Genomic DNA, 16,999 nt, shown 5'->3' with positions numbered 1-16,999 from the left:
TTGCTACTCTTTAGTTTGTCACTTTGCTCTATTACATCTTTGTTTCAGTTCTTCTGAGTCTTCACCATTAAGTACCATTTTTGTCATAGGTATCTCCCCAACATCATCTTCAATAAACACTGAATCGAAGAATTCATTTCGTCTTTCTGCTATGGCCTTGTCTGTCTTAAGTTCCCCTTTTACTTCTCCATCATCTAACAGTCCAAACATCTCCCTCGTAGGCTTCTGGCTTCTGATGTATATGAAAAAGTTTTTATTATTATTTCTACGGCAAGCTACTTTCCAAATTCTTTGTCTGCTTTTTTTAATGTTTTGCATCTAACTGCCAGTGCTTATGCTTTCCTATTTTCTTCCTTTGGACCCTCGTTCCATTTTTTGAAAGAAGTTCTTTTGGCTATAATAACTTTACCTTTTAGCTATGCCAGCAATCATTTGGCTTTCTTTCTGCCTTTTTAATGTGGAATAGGTCTGTTGTGGGCTCCTAAGATGGTATTTTTAAATCATGTCCATGCTTTGTGTAAACTGTTAACTTTTGCTTCTGTACCTTTTAGTATTTTTCTATTTCACTTTCAAAAGAAAATGCTAGAGCAGTAGTTTTCCTTAATGTCCTTCCTCCAGTTAAGTCAAATTTGATTGTGTTATGATCACTATTGGCCTCACTACCATTATCTCTTGCACCAAATTCTGTATTCCACTAATGATTAAGTCTAAAATAGTTCCCTCTCCCGTCTCCAGCTGTTCCATGAAGCAGTCATTTATTTCATTTAGAGACACTTCCTCCCTAGCGTTTTCTGATATGACATTTATCCAGTTGGTTTTGGGAAATTGAAATTTCCCATTATTACTGTGTTGTCAAATTTTTTAGCTTCCCTGATTTTTGTTAGCATTTCAGTTTGGCCAGGTAGATCAGTGTTTCTCAACCTTTTATCTGTCTGTACACACCTTACAGATGCTTCTCACATGCATGACATACTGAACACATGATCGTCATGGGGCTAAATGTCAACTTATACTCTGTATTTACAGGAACTGCCCTGACCCCCTAACAATTGATACAAAACTGAACTAGGTCATTCCCCGTTCAATTTACCATACAAAAAAAATGTCTGGGGTCATCTCGGTAACAGCAACATAAACTCTCTCCTACCAGGTGCAATAGCCCTCCTTATGAGCAAACAGTAACTTACCATCAATGCATGTTCTGTTGAGAAAACACAACAAATAATATTGATACAAATGCCTACATGCTAGTAAAATACTTCACCTCGGTCACACACAGAGAATTGACCTTCACCAAGAACAGGAAGACCATAAAGAACAAATAAGAAGACAGAAACTGGAATGGAAACCCAAAAAAGCCACTCTGCATTCAGTGCAAAACAGAAATATAACCTCTAACAGACTCCCAGGATCTGCAATAATGTATACAAACTAGAGATGTGAATCGGAACTGATATCAGATCCTATTCTGGTTCCGATTCACATCTATAGAGATGTGAATCGGAACTGAAATTGGATCCGATTCTGGTTCCGATTCACATCTCTAATACAAACTACTAATGCGCAAAAAGTTACATCTGAATTATGGAACTCAGTCAAACAGTAACAAACCCTACCTATGAAATGGCAACACTACAAAAATTTAGCCAGGCCCTAAACACCAATACACCTCCTATTAGGAAAACAGAACAAGCCAAGCTGCTATAGATCCCTACACAGAAACTACAAGCTTGCAGAATACCCTTACCTGGGTTACACACACACAGAACACAGACAGACCCTCACCAAATACAAAATAAAGTGGCCATCAAATTAATGTTTTTGTTTTTCCATTGTTACATTGCATACACTCAATCTGGTTTCTTGCTGTTTCCAGTTTTTTTTTTTCCATATTTCTATTTATACATTTTTCAAGTAATATAAAATAATAATTCTAAAACTAGACTAATAAATTTAATAAGTTTCAAAGCAACTGATAAATAGAATAACATCCAATCATTAAAAACTTACAAAATTAAAAATTCTCTAAACACCAATAAAATATTTCAAATAGCAGACACATCACATAATATCCAATAATTTAAATGGCAGCCAATCAAGAAAGATAAACTTAAAATGCCACCTTTACTTACCCTCTCCAGCAACTCTCCTACATTTTTCCCCTTATAGGCTAATACCACACACCAGAAGCAGCAATGGCTGCTGAAGCTCTGTCCTCGTGCTCCTCTTCCTTAGCGCCCATGACTAGTCTATCATACATACACTCACACTTTCTCTCACTCTCACACAGACACAGAGAGACACACACACACACACCAGTCACTTCTCTGACCGATGTCTCTCTCTCTCTCTCTCTCACACACAAACACGTCACCTCCCTGCATACTGGCTGGCTTGTGCTCGGGGGTGGGGGGTGAGTGAGTCAGCAAGTGTGTAAGTGTATGGGAGAATGTGTGTGATTGAGACTGTGTGTGTAAGTATGAGAAAACGTGTGTGAGAGCAAGAGACATTGGTCAGGGAGGTGACGTGTGAGAGAGAAAAAGAGACATTGGTCAGGGAGGTGACTGGACCCGGACTCGGGGCAGCTAATGGACAGATTTCCTCAACAGCCGCGTGGCAGGAAATCCCGGCAGGCACATTCCCAGCTGACTGCTCTATGCCATGATGATCGCAGCACAGGCAAACAGCTGAGTGCTGCCTTCTTATTGCTGCAGGGCTGGGGGGAGCCTTGGGACACAATTTCTGCAGCGGCAGCAGCAGGATGGTCTCGTCTTCTTCCTGCATGCCTGGTAAACATCACTTCCTCTTCTGGGCCACAAGAGCAGGAAGAAGAAAAGGTCATGTTCTTGTTGCCAGCTTCCACAAACACTGCTGCCGTTCCCCTCTGGGCTTGATTGTGCTGATAGCCCGGGCAGGAAGAGCAGCAGTTTTTGTCTCACTGAGGTGAGGAGAGGGGGGGGGGGGGGGGGAATAGTGGGTGCACAAGATACCGGTTGAGAACCGCTGAGGTAGATGGTAGTATACACTCACAGCTAAATTCTTCCCCATCATAACTGGAATTTCTATCCATAAAGATTCCACTGTGCATTTAATCTCCTGCAGGATCTTCATTCTGTTTGACTCTATACAATCCTTAACATACAACGCCGACCCCCCCCACACACACACAGACACCACCACCATCATCAAGCAGTTATATTGACAAAGATACTTTTTTTTTTTTTTTTGTGCAGCCCTCTGCTTGGGAATCCCCACTTGTGTGACTGAATTAGTCCTGCTTGACCAAGGAGAAAGCAAAGTTACTTGCCTGAAACAAGTATTCTCCATAGAGAGGTCAACTCACTTACAGAATCCCACCCTCCTCCCCTTAGGCGTCGAAGCTTAGTTTGTTAAATGACTGAAGATACTCATGTGGCAGTGGCTAATTACCTGCATTTGCTTAGAAAGGCCTAGAACCTACCAAATCCGTTACCGCATCCGGGAGCTCAGAACCAGTTCCCAGCACATCTAGCATTGCTCTGATGAGCTACACTGTACATGTTAGGAGCTGCACAATAATTACAAGCTCCCGGACATGGTAAGGGATTGGGGGATTCTAGGTGGGGCAGGAGGGATCGTGTTGGGTTGATGGGCTAGTAGAAGGGAGGAGGGGGAGGTTGGCTTGATCTAAGGGGCCTTTCTAATTATTTTATTTGGCCAATTCCGGGTTGTGGAGCTTTTTGTGCCTATAGACTCCCAACGATTTATAACTATTCTTGGGAGGGGGACATGGTCTCAGCTGTATAGCCAACATTTGTTTCATTGGGTTGAGGAGGGTTGGAGATCAGGCCAGTAAGCCACTTTTATTTATTTATTTATACATACATACATACATACATACATACATACCAGGAATCACTACTTAACCAGCTATACGCTTTGAATATAGCTGGCTAAAGTTAAAATGATCTACAAACATGTTCCCAGACAGTTTTAACCCTGCTGTTTGCCACATTCTGAGTTAACTGAATAAGTTGTTCAAATAGCTGAATTAGCCAAATAAGTTGTTTGGCTAAATCAGCTCCAACCTAGAATGTCCCAAAAATGCCTCTCACTTATCTGGGTAAATTTTATCCAGATTCGTGCTGACCATATTCAAAATTTGGCATTTATCTGGATAGCTCAAATGTTATCTGGATAAATCTTTTAAATATTGACCTCTTGTGTGCAGTCACCTCCCTGCTTATCCTGAAAGTAAAAGAGTGGCCAATACAGCAGCAAAGATCTCCCTATCTAGTTGACCTTCTAAGTGGATTGTAATAGTGCAAACTGAATGCCTTTTTTTGATTGGCGGGGGGGTGGGGATCCCAAGCTAATTAAACTCTGCCTTGTTCCCACCCTCTCCTTCTGCTGAATCACACCCCTCTCTAACTTTTTATTTTCTCCCTCTTCCTTCCCCCACTGATTAGGAGCAAGAGGAGGAGAACGGTGGTGCCTTGTGCCATGTCCTCCTCCTTTGCTACCTGGCTCAACTGCTGTTTTGAACTGCATGGCTGTACAGAGTCCTGTGTGGTTCAAAGCAGCCGTCTGACCCCCAAGAGCCGTAGAGATGGAGAGAAATGAAACAGCTGTGCTCGCCTTGAGCACCGTTGACCAAAGTCTCCATCAAATGAGCCAAAATGTCGGTATTGTCAGAGGTAAACAGCATACAGGGCTTTGATCAATAAAGCAAAAAAAGCATTATTATTCTTTTCATATTCGCTCTGTAGGAAATAGTACTGCTGGACGTTTTAAAGTTGTAAAATCATTGACATCAAGTTCTTCTTTATTATGTCCTTCAAGTGCCTTGTTACACACGTAACGAATTTGCCATTTTCTTCATCAATAAAATCACTAGTATCAGTTGTAATTTTGATTCAGGTTCTATAGCTCCTTTGTCAAATGATATTCAGTCTGGGATTCTTTTCAACTAGTCTCTAAATCAGAAATTATACATATCCTAGGTAAGCAGTTCTGCATCTTGCCCATTAAATCCTTGCCCCGCATTTCTGCTTAAGTTATTGAAAGATGAAATTGCTGATGTAATTGCTGATAATTGTGAATGTCTCCTTGTCATCTAGCCAACTTCCAACTTCCCTTAAGCAAGCCTCTGTTTGGCCATTGTTGAAAAAATCAACAGCTAATCCCAGTATCTTGGCAAATTACAGGCTGATTTCATCTGTCCTATTCCTAGCTAAAATAATTGAAAATGTAGTGCTTACGGCAGCTGGAACCGGATTGAAAGACTCTGGGTGAGATTCTCCCTAAGTGATACCATCTCTTTTCTCCCTCCGTTTCGCCCCGACAACGTCATCAGGAGGGGCCACGCGCCATAAAAGCGGCGCGAGAGCGTTGTTTCATTGCAGCTGGAACCGGATTGAAAGACTCTGGGTAAGATTCTCCCTAAGTGATACCATCTCTTTTCTCCCTCCGTTTCGCCCCGACAACGTCATCAGGAGGGGCCACGCGCCATAAAAGCGGCGCGAGAGAGGCGCGCCAAAGCCGCGCGTGCGGCTTTGTCCGGCTTTGTCCGGAGTAGACGGAAAAACGTCTGATCCATCTAGCTGCCATAGAGGAGAGATATATAAATATACAAGCCATACTGTTTGCAGAGGATCGGCTTGCCTGAGGACCTCAGCGGGTGGCTCAACATCAATGCCTCCAAAGAGGAAAGGTCGGGTGAGGGTGTATCCCTAACACCCTCTCTACCACCCGGGCAAAAAACTATCCCCGAACTTGCTGCCATTTACCATGGAGGAGGAGCCAAAATCCCAGCTGATGAAGCGCTGATGGGAGCATCGCGATTGTCTGGGGACATTACACTGAGCCCTCCCGATCTGAGGACGCCATTTGCTCCAGGTCAGTCTCCACCATTTGTGACCACCAATTTGAACACAGTACCAGTGAGTCCAGTGAACAAATTGGAGGGAGTGGACACAGTGTATCAGGAACTGGGTACATCTAGGGAGAATGGAAGTTTAGAAATGCAGCTAGTGGAAGGAAATAAAGAAGGAGAAGAGCTGGTAGGGGCACAAGGAGGAGCTGCAGTTTCTGAATTAATTAAGGCCCGGTGACCCTAGAATCTCTTTGGGAACTAGTAGCCTCATATGGCCCACGCTTTCAAGGGCTGACGAGGCAACTGAACTCAATATCTGGGAAATTGGATAAAGTGTCCCAGGAACACGATGCTAAAATTGGTGAAAATTCAAGCAAAATTATGGAATTACAAACTGCAGTACAATCGTCTCAGAATATGTGTCAAGTGTTAATTCAAGATAAATTAGTTACTAATAGAAGAGTGGAATTTATTGAAAATAGTCTTCGTAGACTGAATTTAAGATTTTTGAACTTTCCAAAAGTTATAGGGGAATCTCCCCGGATGACATTGAGGAGATATATGTTAGAAAGTCTGAAAATGCCAACTGATCAGCTTCCGTGTATAAATAAGATTTACTTTCTTCCATTTAATAGGAATAGAGAAAGTAATCCACCACAAGTAAATTTTAGTAACTTGACAGAAATGTTAGAATCTTCTATTGAAATTCATGAAAGGGCGACTTTACTGATTTCTTTGATTTCAGAAATGGATGTTAGCTTGTTAATGAAGTGTTATTTTCAAAATATTAATGAGAGTTTTATGGGCCAGAAAGTCCAAATATTCCTAGATTTATCTAAAACAATCCAGGAGAGGAGGAAGGCTTTCCTTTCTATGAGACAGGAAGTGAATCAACTCGGGGCAAAGTTTCTTCTAAGATACTCCTGCAAAGGGGTTGTTACCTATAATAGAGACGTATATATCTTTTATGCCCCGGAACAACTCAGAGTATTCATAGACTCTAGAAGGGGAGCCTTCACCACCTCCTCTCCAAATCAGGAACCGGGCTGATTTATTCAGATCATAAAGGAAGGAGGTAAATTAATTAAGTATGGCTTAAATTTCTTGATAGATGTATTTGCATTTCCTTTTGGAACTCCCAAGGTTTTCTTTTCTCCTCTATTTAATTTTTATTATTTTCTAAAATGCTTGTGGTCTAACAAACAGATGATGTTTCGAGGATATGATATAAATATATATGGAACAATGTTACAAAATTTCTGTGCAAAGTTTTCTTTGTAATGTTTTGAAAAAACCAATAAAGAATAAATTAAAAAAAAGAAAAAAAGAAAATGTAGTGCTTACCCAGCTAACTGAGACCTAGATCCATTAAGCTGTGAGATTTTTTCACGGAAGGGTTCCCACTTTCATGACGGGATGTGGCTGTAGTAGTGGGCCCCTCCCCTGAAAAAACATTGCGGATGTATTGCAGCATTGTTTTGTCTCATGGCAAAACACTGCAAGGCAAAACACATCGGCTCTTTAGGCGCAGTGGCGGCCCCAACTTCATCAGCCTGCTATAGACTTAAAGAGCCATGCCACTAAATCGCCACAAGGCTGCCACTCAGTGACCTCAACAACCACATTTATTTATTTGAAAAGTTTTATATACCGTTATTCGGAAAAGCCATCATAACGGTTTACATAGTGCAAACATATCCAAGGAAATTTGAAATATTATAACAAAGTGAACATTACAGTAAAAACATGAGTTAGATAGTAAATTATAGTTCTTAGTTCATATGAGAGGTGGTATGAGCAGATTATTGGGGGTCCGTGAAAAATTTGCGAAACAGTAAAGTTTTGAGGTCTTTTTTGAAGGTTTTTATGTTGTGTTGAGTTCTCAGGTCTTCAGGTAGAGTGTTCCAAAGATTGGGGGCTGCGATGGAGAAAGCTCTCTCTCTTGTTGATGTTAGATGAGCATCTTTGATGGTGGGGATTAATAGGTAGTTTGAGTTATTGGATCGTAGATTTCTTGAGGAGTTTTGAAGAGTTATGTTAAGGGTGTTTAGGCCTTAACATAACATATTAAAAGTATTCACGTGACGATGGTTTCTCCCCCCCCCCCCCCCACCCTCTCAGCATAAAATAAAGTATGTCTTCCACCCTCTTTCCTTACAAATATGTGCCAGCGTGGTCCCCTCCCCATGGTAAACCAAAATTGTTGGAGTGTAGGGAACTCCCCCTGCCCCCATTCCCCAATTGTTTAAAAAAGAAAAAAATCATTGGTTTCTAGTGTAAACCAAATCAAAGTGCCTAAATTGCTCCAGCATTGGAGCTCGGGGTGCCCCCGGGTCTAATCAGTGCCAATTTGAAAAATGGCACCAACCTGAACTTACCTCAGTCACATGATTGGGGCAAAGTCAGGTCGGTGCTATTTTGAAAAATGGTGCCGGCCAGTCCCGTGGCTAGGGGGTGCCCCCTGGCCGCAATGCTGGAACAATTTGGCACTTTTGAGGTTAGTGAGTAGTGATTCGGGGAGGTGAGGGGTTAGATTTACACTGGAAACTATTGATTTATTTTTTTTAACCCTTGGGGAGGGGAAGGTATTGTGTGTCCCTATATCCCAATGATTGTGTATTACCATGGGGGGAGGGACCATCTTGGCACATATCTATAAGGAAAGTGGGGTGGGTGGGGAACATACTTTATTCTATGCTGACAGGATGGGGGAACTCATCATCATGTAACTACTTTAAAAGATTTTTTGGATTGGGTTGCCGGAGCCACCTTGAGTGGTGGTGCCAGAGTGAGCAGGGGGGTCAGTTTTGGCCCTTTTCCTTTATTGTGTGGGATTTTTTTTAAATGTTTGCATTTATATTTAACATGGGAGCCATAGGACCCACATTAGATTTAACATTTCCTCCAGAGGTGGTGGTAACTTATCTTGGCTGACAACTTTCTAAGTCAGCTATGATAAGCTGTTAACATCTAATTGCCTATTAATGGACTGCTTTGCCTCCCTTGGGAGTTGGTTTTTCCATGTCTTAACTGTTATCATGGATTAAAGGACTCTGCCTGGGAGGCAGGGAAGTGATAACAGCTATGCATACTCAGTAGAGCAAGCTGAAAGCTCTAGAATCTTTGAAGTCAGAATGCTGTGCCGGGCTCCACCAGGTGACATAGCCCATGTGTGAGGAATGACATCCTGATGTCCTTGGAGAACACCTGTTTACAGGTAAGCAACTCTGCTATATTAGATTTATCTATTTTATTTATTTGGGTGTTTTTGTATACCGGGATACGTTGGGAACATCATCTCGGTTTACAGATAACTTAAAAATAGCAACAAGCTTTACAAAGAACAAGGAATAGAGTGTAGGTTAATAATAAAAGTAACAAAGAAATTCCAACAGGTAACACAACAGGTATTGTAACAAGCTATTTACAAAGTGTACATTAAAGTGAGGTCATCGTGACTGAATGGAATAGGTATCAGAATGAGTATTGCAGTGAACATATTGTTGCGAGTGAGTTAAGGAAGTTAACATGAATGTAACAGGCGGCACATGAAAATCAGGTTATTAAAGGTGGTAAAAGGGAGATTGTGCGGGGGGGGGGGGGGGGGGGAATTAGGTGAATGCCTGTTTAAAGAGCCAGGTCTTTAGGTTCTGTTTGAATCTTTTATGACAAGATTCTAGGCGAAGGTTTGGAGGCATTCTGTTCCAGAGGGTGGGTCCGGCTAGGGAGATGGCACGTCCCCTGGTGGATTTAAGTTTGGACAGCTTTGGAGAGGGGGTGTGCATTGTGGCAAGGTGTTGAGCCCTGGTGGGTCTGCTATGGGTACGGATTCGGAGTTGATCTTTGAACCAGGACATGTCATGCACTATTGACCGAGTATCTGTGTGAGGTATTTCTACAAACTTAGTACATGATTCACTTAGGATTTTTCCCATAGACTCAAAATGGGATAAAAGCATTAATCTGACCCTTAGGGGTAGATTTTTAAAGTTATGAAACATAGAAATGAAATGACGGCAGAAGAAGACCAACCGGTCCATCCAGTCTGCCCAGCAAGCTTCACACATTTGTTCTCATACTTAACTGTTTCTCTTGGCTCTTAGTAACCTTATGTTCTAATTCCCTTTTCACCCCCACCATTAATGTAGAGAGCAGTGCTGGAGCTGCTTCCAAGTGAAATATTAAGTTTGATTAGTTGGGTAAGCGGCAGCATAGCTCTCTGCCATGAAGCAGAGGGCAATGCTGGAAATGTGTGAAGTATCAGTTTTTCTTTTCCCCTGTCATTGAAGCAAGGAGTCATGCCGGACATGCACCGAAAGTGAAGAATGCCTTGAAAGTCACATTAACTATCATCAAATATTGAAAAGCCTAATAATTGGTAATACCTATAAGCCCATGAACCCATCCCTGTTTTTTTTTCTTTTTTTCTTTTCTTTTTTTAATTGGGAGATGGATGCCCTTCATCCTTCTACTCTGTGAAGGTGGACACCTACCACCGGCCACTGGCATCCCGCTCCGTTAATGCCTCTGTGGCTACTGCCGCTCCATGCAGTGTTTTACTACCTGCTCTTTATATGCGTCCTCTAGAACTGATGGATCCCATCCCTGGGTTTTTTTATTATTTATTTAATTGGGAGATGACAGCCCTCCATCCTTCCGCTCCGTGAAGGTGGACACCTACCACTGGCCACTGGCATCCCGCTCCGTGAATGCCTCTGTGGCTACTGCCGCTCTGTGCAGTATTTTACTACCTGCTCTTTATATGGACACCTACCACTGGCCACTGGCATCCCGCTCCGTGAATGCCTCTGTGGCTACTGCCGCTCCGTGCAGTATTTTACTACCTGCTCTTTATATGTGTCCTCTAGACCTGATGGATCCCATCCCTGTTTTGTTTTTTGTTTTTGTTTTTTATTTAATTGGGAGATGACAGCCCTACATCCTTCCGCTCCATGAAGGTGGACACCTACCACTGGCCACTGGCATCCCGCTCCGTGAATGCCTCTGTGGCTACTGCCGCTCCGTGCAGTATTTTACTACCTGCTCTTTATATGCGTCCTCTGGACCTGTGGCATGGGCATACACCCGATTTTATAACATGCGCGCATGTTATAAAATCCAGGGTTGGTGCGTGCAGGGGGTGCACAATTGTGCAACCTGAGCGCGCCAAGCAGTCTGCCTCCGTTCCCTCCGAGGTAACTTTTTTCCGCCTCCCCCCCCCAACTTACCCTCCCTTCCCCTACCTAACCCAACCCCCAGCCCTAACTAAATTCCCTCCCAACTTTGTTCAGAAAGTTACGCCTGCCCAAGCCAGCTAACTGCCGGCGCGTCATTCCCCAGCCCAGGGGCTGGTTCGGAGACTTCGGCCACGCCCCCAGAACGCCCCAGGGCCGGCACCATGCCCAAGGCCCCGCCCCCGAATGCCACGCCGCCCTGACACGCCCCCCAAGCAAAGCCCCGGGACTTACGCGCGTCCCGGGGCTTTGTGCGCGCCGGCGACCTATGCAACATAGGCGCGTAAATCCAGCTGGATTTACGCTCGCAGGGCTTTTAAAATCTGCCCCTTAGTGTCCTAAACATGAGAGAGTGTAGATGTAGATATAAACAGTTAGAGGGTAATTGTCAAAGCCTTTTCCATGGGTAAAATAGTTTTTTACCTGCAGAAATGGGCTATTTAAAAATTGCAAGTAGAGCCTCTGTGCATGTGCTTTTACCTGCAGTGAGCAGAGGTGTTATCGTGGGGGGGGAGGAATCTGAAATTATGTGCATAGTTTTCAATTTTCAAAAGTATATACCATATTTTTCGCTCCATAAGACGCAGAGCGGGAAAATAAAAAAAAAAGAAATGGTGTGCTAAACCGGCTCTGTTCCCAGGCGTCTGTGTGTCTTATGGAGCAAATTAGGGGAGGGCATAAAATGTTTTTTGTTTTTTTTTGTCCCCATTCCCCATCCCAATCCTTTAAATGTAATTAACTACAAAACCCCCCCCCCCCCCCAAAGACTTGCCAAAAGTCTCTGGTGATCCAGCGGGGGTCCGGGAGCGATCTCCTGCACTCGGCTCGTCTGCTGCCAGTATTCAAAATGGTGCCGATAGCCTTTGCCCTTACTATGTCACAGGGGCTACCGGTGCCATTGGTCGGCCCCTGTCACATGGTAGGAGCACAAGATGGCCCCGGCCGTCCATTGCTCCTACCATGTGATGGGGCGACCAATGGCACCGGTAGCCCCTGTGACATAGTAAGGGCAAAGGCTATTGGCGCCATTTTGAATACTGGCATCCGACGGCCCAAGTGCAGGAGACCGCTCCCGGACCCCCGCTGGACCACCAGGGACTTTTGGCAAGTCTTGGGGGGTCAGGAGGGTGGGGAGTTGTAGTTTTTTTGTTTGTTTTAAATATTCGCTCCATAAGACGTACAGACATTTTCCCCCCACTTCTGGGGGAAAAAAATGCGTCTTATGGAGCGAAAAATATGGCACTTATTTTTTTTCTCCAAAAAGAGGTATTTTTAAAACTGGCCATAGTGAGATAAGGGCGGCATGTTTTTTACTCATGGGCTTTGCACCAATTCTCAAAGTGAACTTTTATCCAAATTAAGAGTGGGCAATTTTCAGACAGCTGATCTACATGGGTAAAACACTACCCACGGAAACTGCTTTGAAAAATTAGCTTCTGGGGAGTCTGTTTACCAAAGGTTTTCTCCCATTCTATTTCTATGGGAAAAATGCTTAGTAAATGGCACGCTACGTTTGTAATATCTTCTTTTGTTGCTCACAAAGTCATCATACATATGTCTAATTACAGCTTTTTTTCCCTGTTTTCTAGGTTAGGGCCCAAGCGGGGTGCCAACGAGACAGTGAAAATGATTGAAATTGACAGAAGAATTAATGCTACCTTTTAAGAGAGGGAAAGGACAAGCCATCTGCCTCCCCATCCTTGGACCAAATGGCAAGAGATAATGGCAGCCGACTTGCTGTAAGGGAAGAGGGATTGTGACTTTGTTTCTCTCCTCCCTCACTGTTGCCATAAATTCTTCCTTCCGTGGGAGATGCCTCATGGAGTGATCACTGACAGCATGTGCCAGAAATATGTGAAGCTCTGTGGACACAGACAAAGCTTAGCTTCTCCTACCCATCCTCAGCAGGTATCTAAGAGACAATACCGATAACAAAACTGCTCTAGGAATCAGTTTCCTGCAGCCAGGCATTTCTTCAAAGGATTCGGCTCATTCCTTTGAATCGAAAATAAGTCGTGGTATTCGATGCAAAACCAAACAAAACCCTCCACTGTTAACTATGATAATTTATACACGATGTGAACATAGCTGAGTTTCTGAATCAAAGAGGGAAAGACATCAGAATGAAGTATGCACTTGGGGCTGGATTCTTTAAGGCTTTACACTCATTTATGGCTCTGCGAAAAACCCTTAGTGAATCAGGTACTTGATGTGAAGCTGTTGAGCATACAAATGTATAATCATCGGTCAAAAAAACCCACCCAATCCATCTGCATTTCATTCAAAAATTTCAAATTTTCATGCTTTTTAATTTTTTTTTTACTTTATTACTGCAATCAAATGCTAATATCCAGAAATATTAATTATAACAAATGATTTTTTTTTCCAAAAATTGACAAATAATTAGCATTTAAATTAGTCTACTAGATGGAAGAATCCACAGGTTCTAAACCAAAACGAGGAAAAACAACAAATAGACATCTCACTGAAGAAAGGCAAGCAGGTATTATTCCTATATAGCAGAAAAACAAGGAACAATCATCTACATTTTTTTGAGGTGGTTTCTTTGAGTTCAAAAAAAGGTATGCAGCTGTTCAGGTTCAAAGAAAATATACTTAACATTTCAAAATATAATAAATATTCACATGAAAAACGAATCAAACAAACAGCCCCCAAGGCAATACCCTCAGGGCGCATTGCTAGAAATTTCTTCTTGCGAGCCTGAGTTACCCTGGACAAATCCATATTTTGTGGCCAAAAAATAGAGCAGATATGTTCCTGAAATAGAATTTTTAGAACAGTATTTTGATCTTGAGAAAAAGAAAAAACCCCAGTAGTGTCCCTCTAAAAGATATATCACCATCTCAGCTTATATTTCTAAATATTCAGATTTAAATTAAAAAGCCTGATTTGATCTTTCATCCACATTTAATGATAAGAAAGCCTTTACAATAGGAGGCAGAGGTTCAGGAGAAATTAACAAAACCTTCAAAAGATATTTTTTGAAGGTATCAATAAGGGCACCCAGACCCACCTTAGGAAAACTGAGCACACATACATTTAAATATTTAAAAGCGTTCTCCAAATGTTCAAATCTTCACAGGGTGGATACATTCACTTGAAGCAAATCTGTTTGGACAGTCTCAGTAACTTCAGACCATTACTCCAAGGCACCAGTATTAGCTTGGCAAACGTCTAGGGAACTCTGGTTAGATTGCAAAGTAGTATGAATCCCAGCAGTGACTGAGATTAAAGAAGAAATAAAGGATTCAAGAGAAACCAATGCATTCCACAATCCAGTGTTATATTTGTTTTCAGTAAGAGACAGTGTATAATCTGGCCAGGAATAGATTGCATTGTTTCACTCCCAGAAGGCAGACTTGCCGCACCAGCAACTCCCGTCGAAGTCTGCAACATTGACATGTGCTGCAAAGGTGAGGTCTTCTCGCAGGGCATCAATCCACTGCAATTATCTGGGGATACCACGGAGAAGGGCCCTCTAGCTGTCGTGAACACTGATGCTATCACTGGTGTCAAAGCCAGCGAGGTGCATCTCCTCCACTATCCCTAGGAAACGGGCACTGCTATAGCTCTCAGAATCAAAGATGCTTCAGTGCTGGAATGGGGGCCAATTTAAATCCCTCCATTCAAGGACAAGTTACCGGGAGCAACTGGGCCCACTTGAGCTAGGGATGCGACAATAGTCTGCTGCCCCATAAGGGTCCCACCGGCATGGCTGGAGGAAGAGCCTGGGGTCTTACATTTTTCTTCATATCGAAAAGAAAGGAAAATGGTAAGCAGCAGAGCGCTCCCTTCACGTCCTCCCTTCAAGGCTCCATCTTGTATTCTCCAGTTCTTTTTTTTGTTTTGGTTTTAATTATTTGATTAAAAACACTTATCTTGGAAAGGTAATTCTTTAGATGGTCAATTGATGTATCATGCTCCATGAAAGTCACTTTTAAAAAGGAACAGCCACTGATGTTGACCAGAGTTTCACCTACAGCTGCTTTTTGCAGCTGTACCTTTTTTTTTTTTTTTTTTTTTAAAGTGACTTTCATGGAGCACAGATTGATACAGCTAAATTGACCATCTAAAGGGTGATCTTTCTAAGATAATTGTTTTTAATTAAAAATTTAAAAAAGCATGAAAATTTGAAATTTTTGAATAAAATGTGGATGGATTTTTGAACGATTTATTTTACTTCTCAGTCATCTAGAGGCACAGCCGATTCTCACTGGCTTTTTCTTCAGATGTTCTTGAAAATGCTTTTTAGTTTTGCCTTTCTGGCAAGCTTCTCAGATTCTCTCTTGTCCTGTCAAACTATTTTACATTTAACTTGCCAGTACTTATACTCTTCATATTTTCTTCCTTTGAGTCTGCTTTATATATTTTTTTAAATATTCCCTTTTGGCTTTAACTGCCTCTTTCAACTAACCTTTAAACTATTATGGCTGTCCTTTGGTCTTCTTTTGACCTTTTTTAATGCATGCAGTACATTATATCTGGGCGTCCAAGATGGTATTTTTAAACAGTGTCCCCACATTTATGCAAGCTTTTAACCTTTGCAACTAGTTTTTTTTTCCTACCTAATTGCCTATTTCTATAATAGTCTCCCTTTTTAAAGTTATATACTACTGTAGTAGTTGTACTTAATGTCCTCCCTCCAGTGATTACCATATTTTTCGCTCCATAAGACGCACCTGACCTTAAGACGCACCTAGGATTCAGAGGGGGGAAAAATAAAAAAATAAAAAAATGGTGTGCTAAACCGTCTCTATTCCTGGGTGTCTGTGCATCTTATGGAGCAAATTAGGGAGTGCATAACTTTTTTTTTTTTTTTTTGTCCCCATTTCGTTTTCGGATCTGGGGAGGGCCATTTTGGTCCACTCCCCAGATCAGAAAACTTTTATTGTTCTCTTTCTGTGGGAAACAAAAAAAAAACACCCCATCCCAACCCTTTAAATTTAATTAACTACAACCCCCCACCCTCCTGACCCCCCCCCCCCAAGACCTGCCAAAAATCCCTGGTGGTCCGGCCATTGGTTGGCCCCTGTGACATAGTAAGGGCAAAGGGCCGTCGGCACCATTTTGATTACTGGCAGCCGACTCCCCAAGTGCAGGAGACCGCTCCCGGACTCCCGCCGGACCGTCAGGGATTTTTGGCAGGTCTTGGGGGGGGGGGGGGCAGGGGGGTGGGGGGTTGTAGTTAGGTTTTGGGGTTTTTTTTTGTTTTTTATATTCGCTCCATAAGACGCACATTTTCCCCCCACTTTTGGGGGGAAAAAAGTGCGTCTTATGGAGTGAAAAATACGGTATATCAAATCTGATTGCTTATGATTGTTACTGCTATGCAACCCTATCTCCATAAACCCTTGCACCAGGTCTTGCATTCCACTGAGGACTAGATCTAAAAAAGCTACCCCTCTCATCTGTTCTAAAACCAGTTGTTCCATGAAGCATCATTTATAGTATCTACAAACTTAACCTCTCTAACATGTCCCTATGAGCTACTGAGCAATCAGTACTGGGCATTTGAAATCCTCGATTATTACTGTATTATCAAATTTATTAGCCTTTCTAATTTCTGTTAGCATTTTCGTTTGTTTTTTTATCTTAGCCAGGTAGAAGGTAGTATACACCCACTGCTATACTCTTACCCATCACACATGGAATTTCTATCCATAAGGATTCCATAGTACATTTTGTGCCCCTCAGGTTTGGTGCCAGTTGAGTTCTTTAAACTGCTTAATCTAATATGGCAGTGTAAGTGCCTTCACTTGAAGTGAAATATGACCCCTCCTAAAATGTGGAAGCAGAAGCATTTTAGAACTGTACCCAAATAGTAACTTGTGATGTAATTTGCCTAGCGCTGCATTTCTCCCATATTTCTTGGTATAGATATCCAGCACCA

General features: G+C 42.4%; 1 protein-coding gene across 1 annotated transcript in view; it reads left to right on the top strand.

Annotated features, from left to right (window-relative positions):
- Positions 1–15,678, top strand: part of CREB3L2 (cAMP responsive element binding protein 3 like 2) — a 118,490-nt gene extending 102,812 nt beyond the window's left edge. Inside the window, exon 12 of the mRNA XM_029616405.1 lies at positions 12,678–15,678. Coding sequence (XP_029472265.1) covers positions 12,678–12,753 — 76 coding nt within the window. The 3' untranslated portion in view covers positions 12,754–15,678. The remainder of the gene's footprint in view (positions 1–12,677) is intronic.
- The last annotated feature ends 1,321 nt before the right edge of the window (positions 15,679–16,999 follow it).

The sequence above is a fragment of the Rhinatrema bivittatum genome, chromosome 9 (assembly GCF_901001135.1).
Source record: "Rhinatrema bivittatum chromosome 9, aRhiBiv1.1, whole genome shotgun sequence".
NCBI lineage: Eukaryota > Metazoa > Chordata > Amphibia > Gymnophiona > Rhinatrematidae > Rhinatrema > Rhinatrema bivittatum.
The sequence above is the reverse complement of the archived record's forward strand: the minus strand, read 5'-3'. Positions and strand labels throughout refer to the sequence as shown.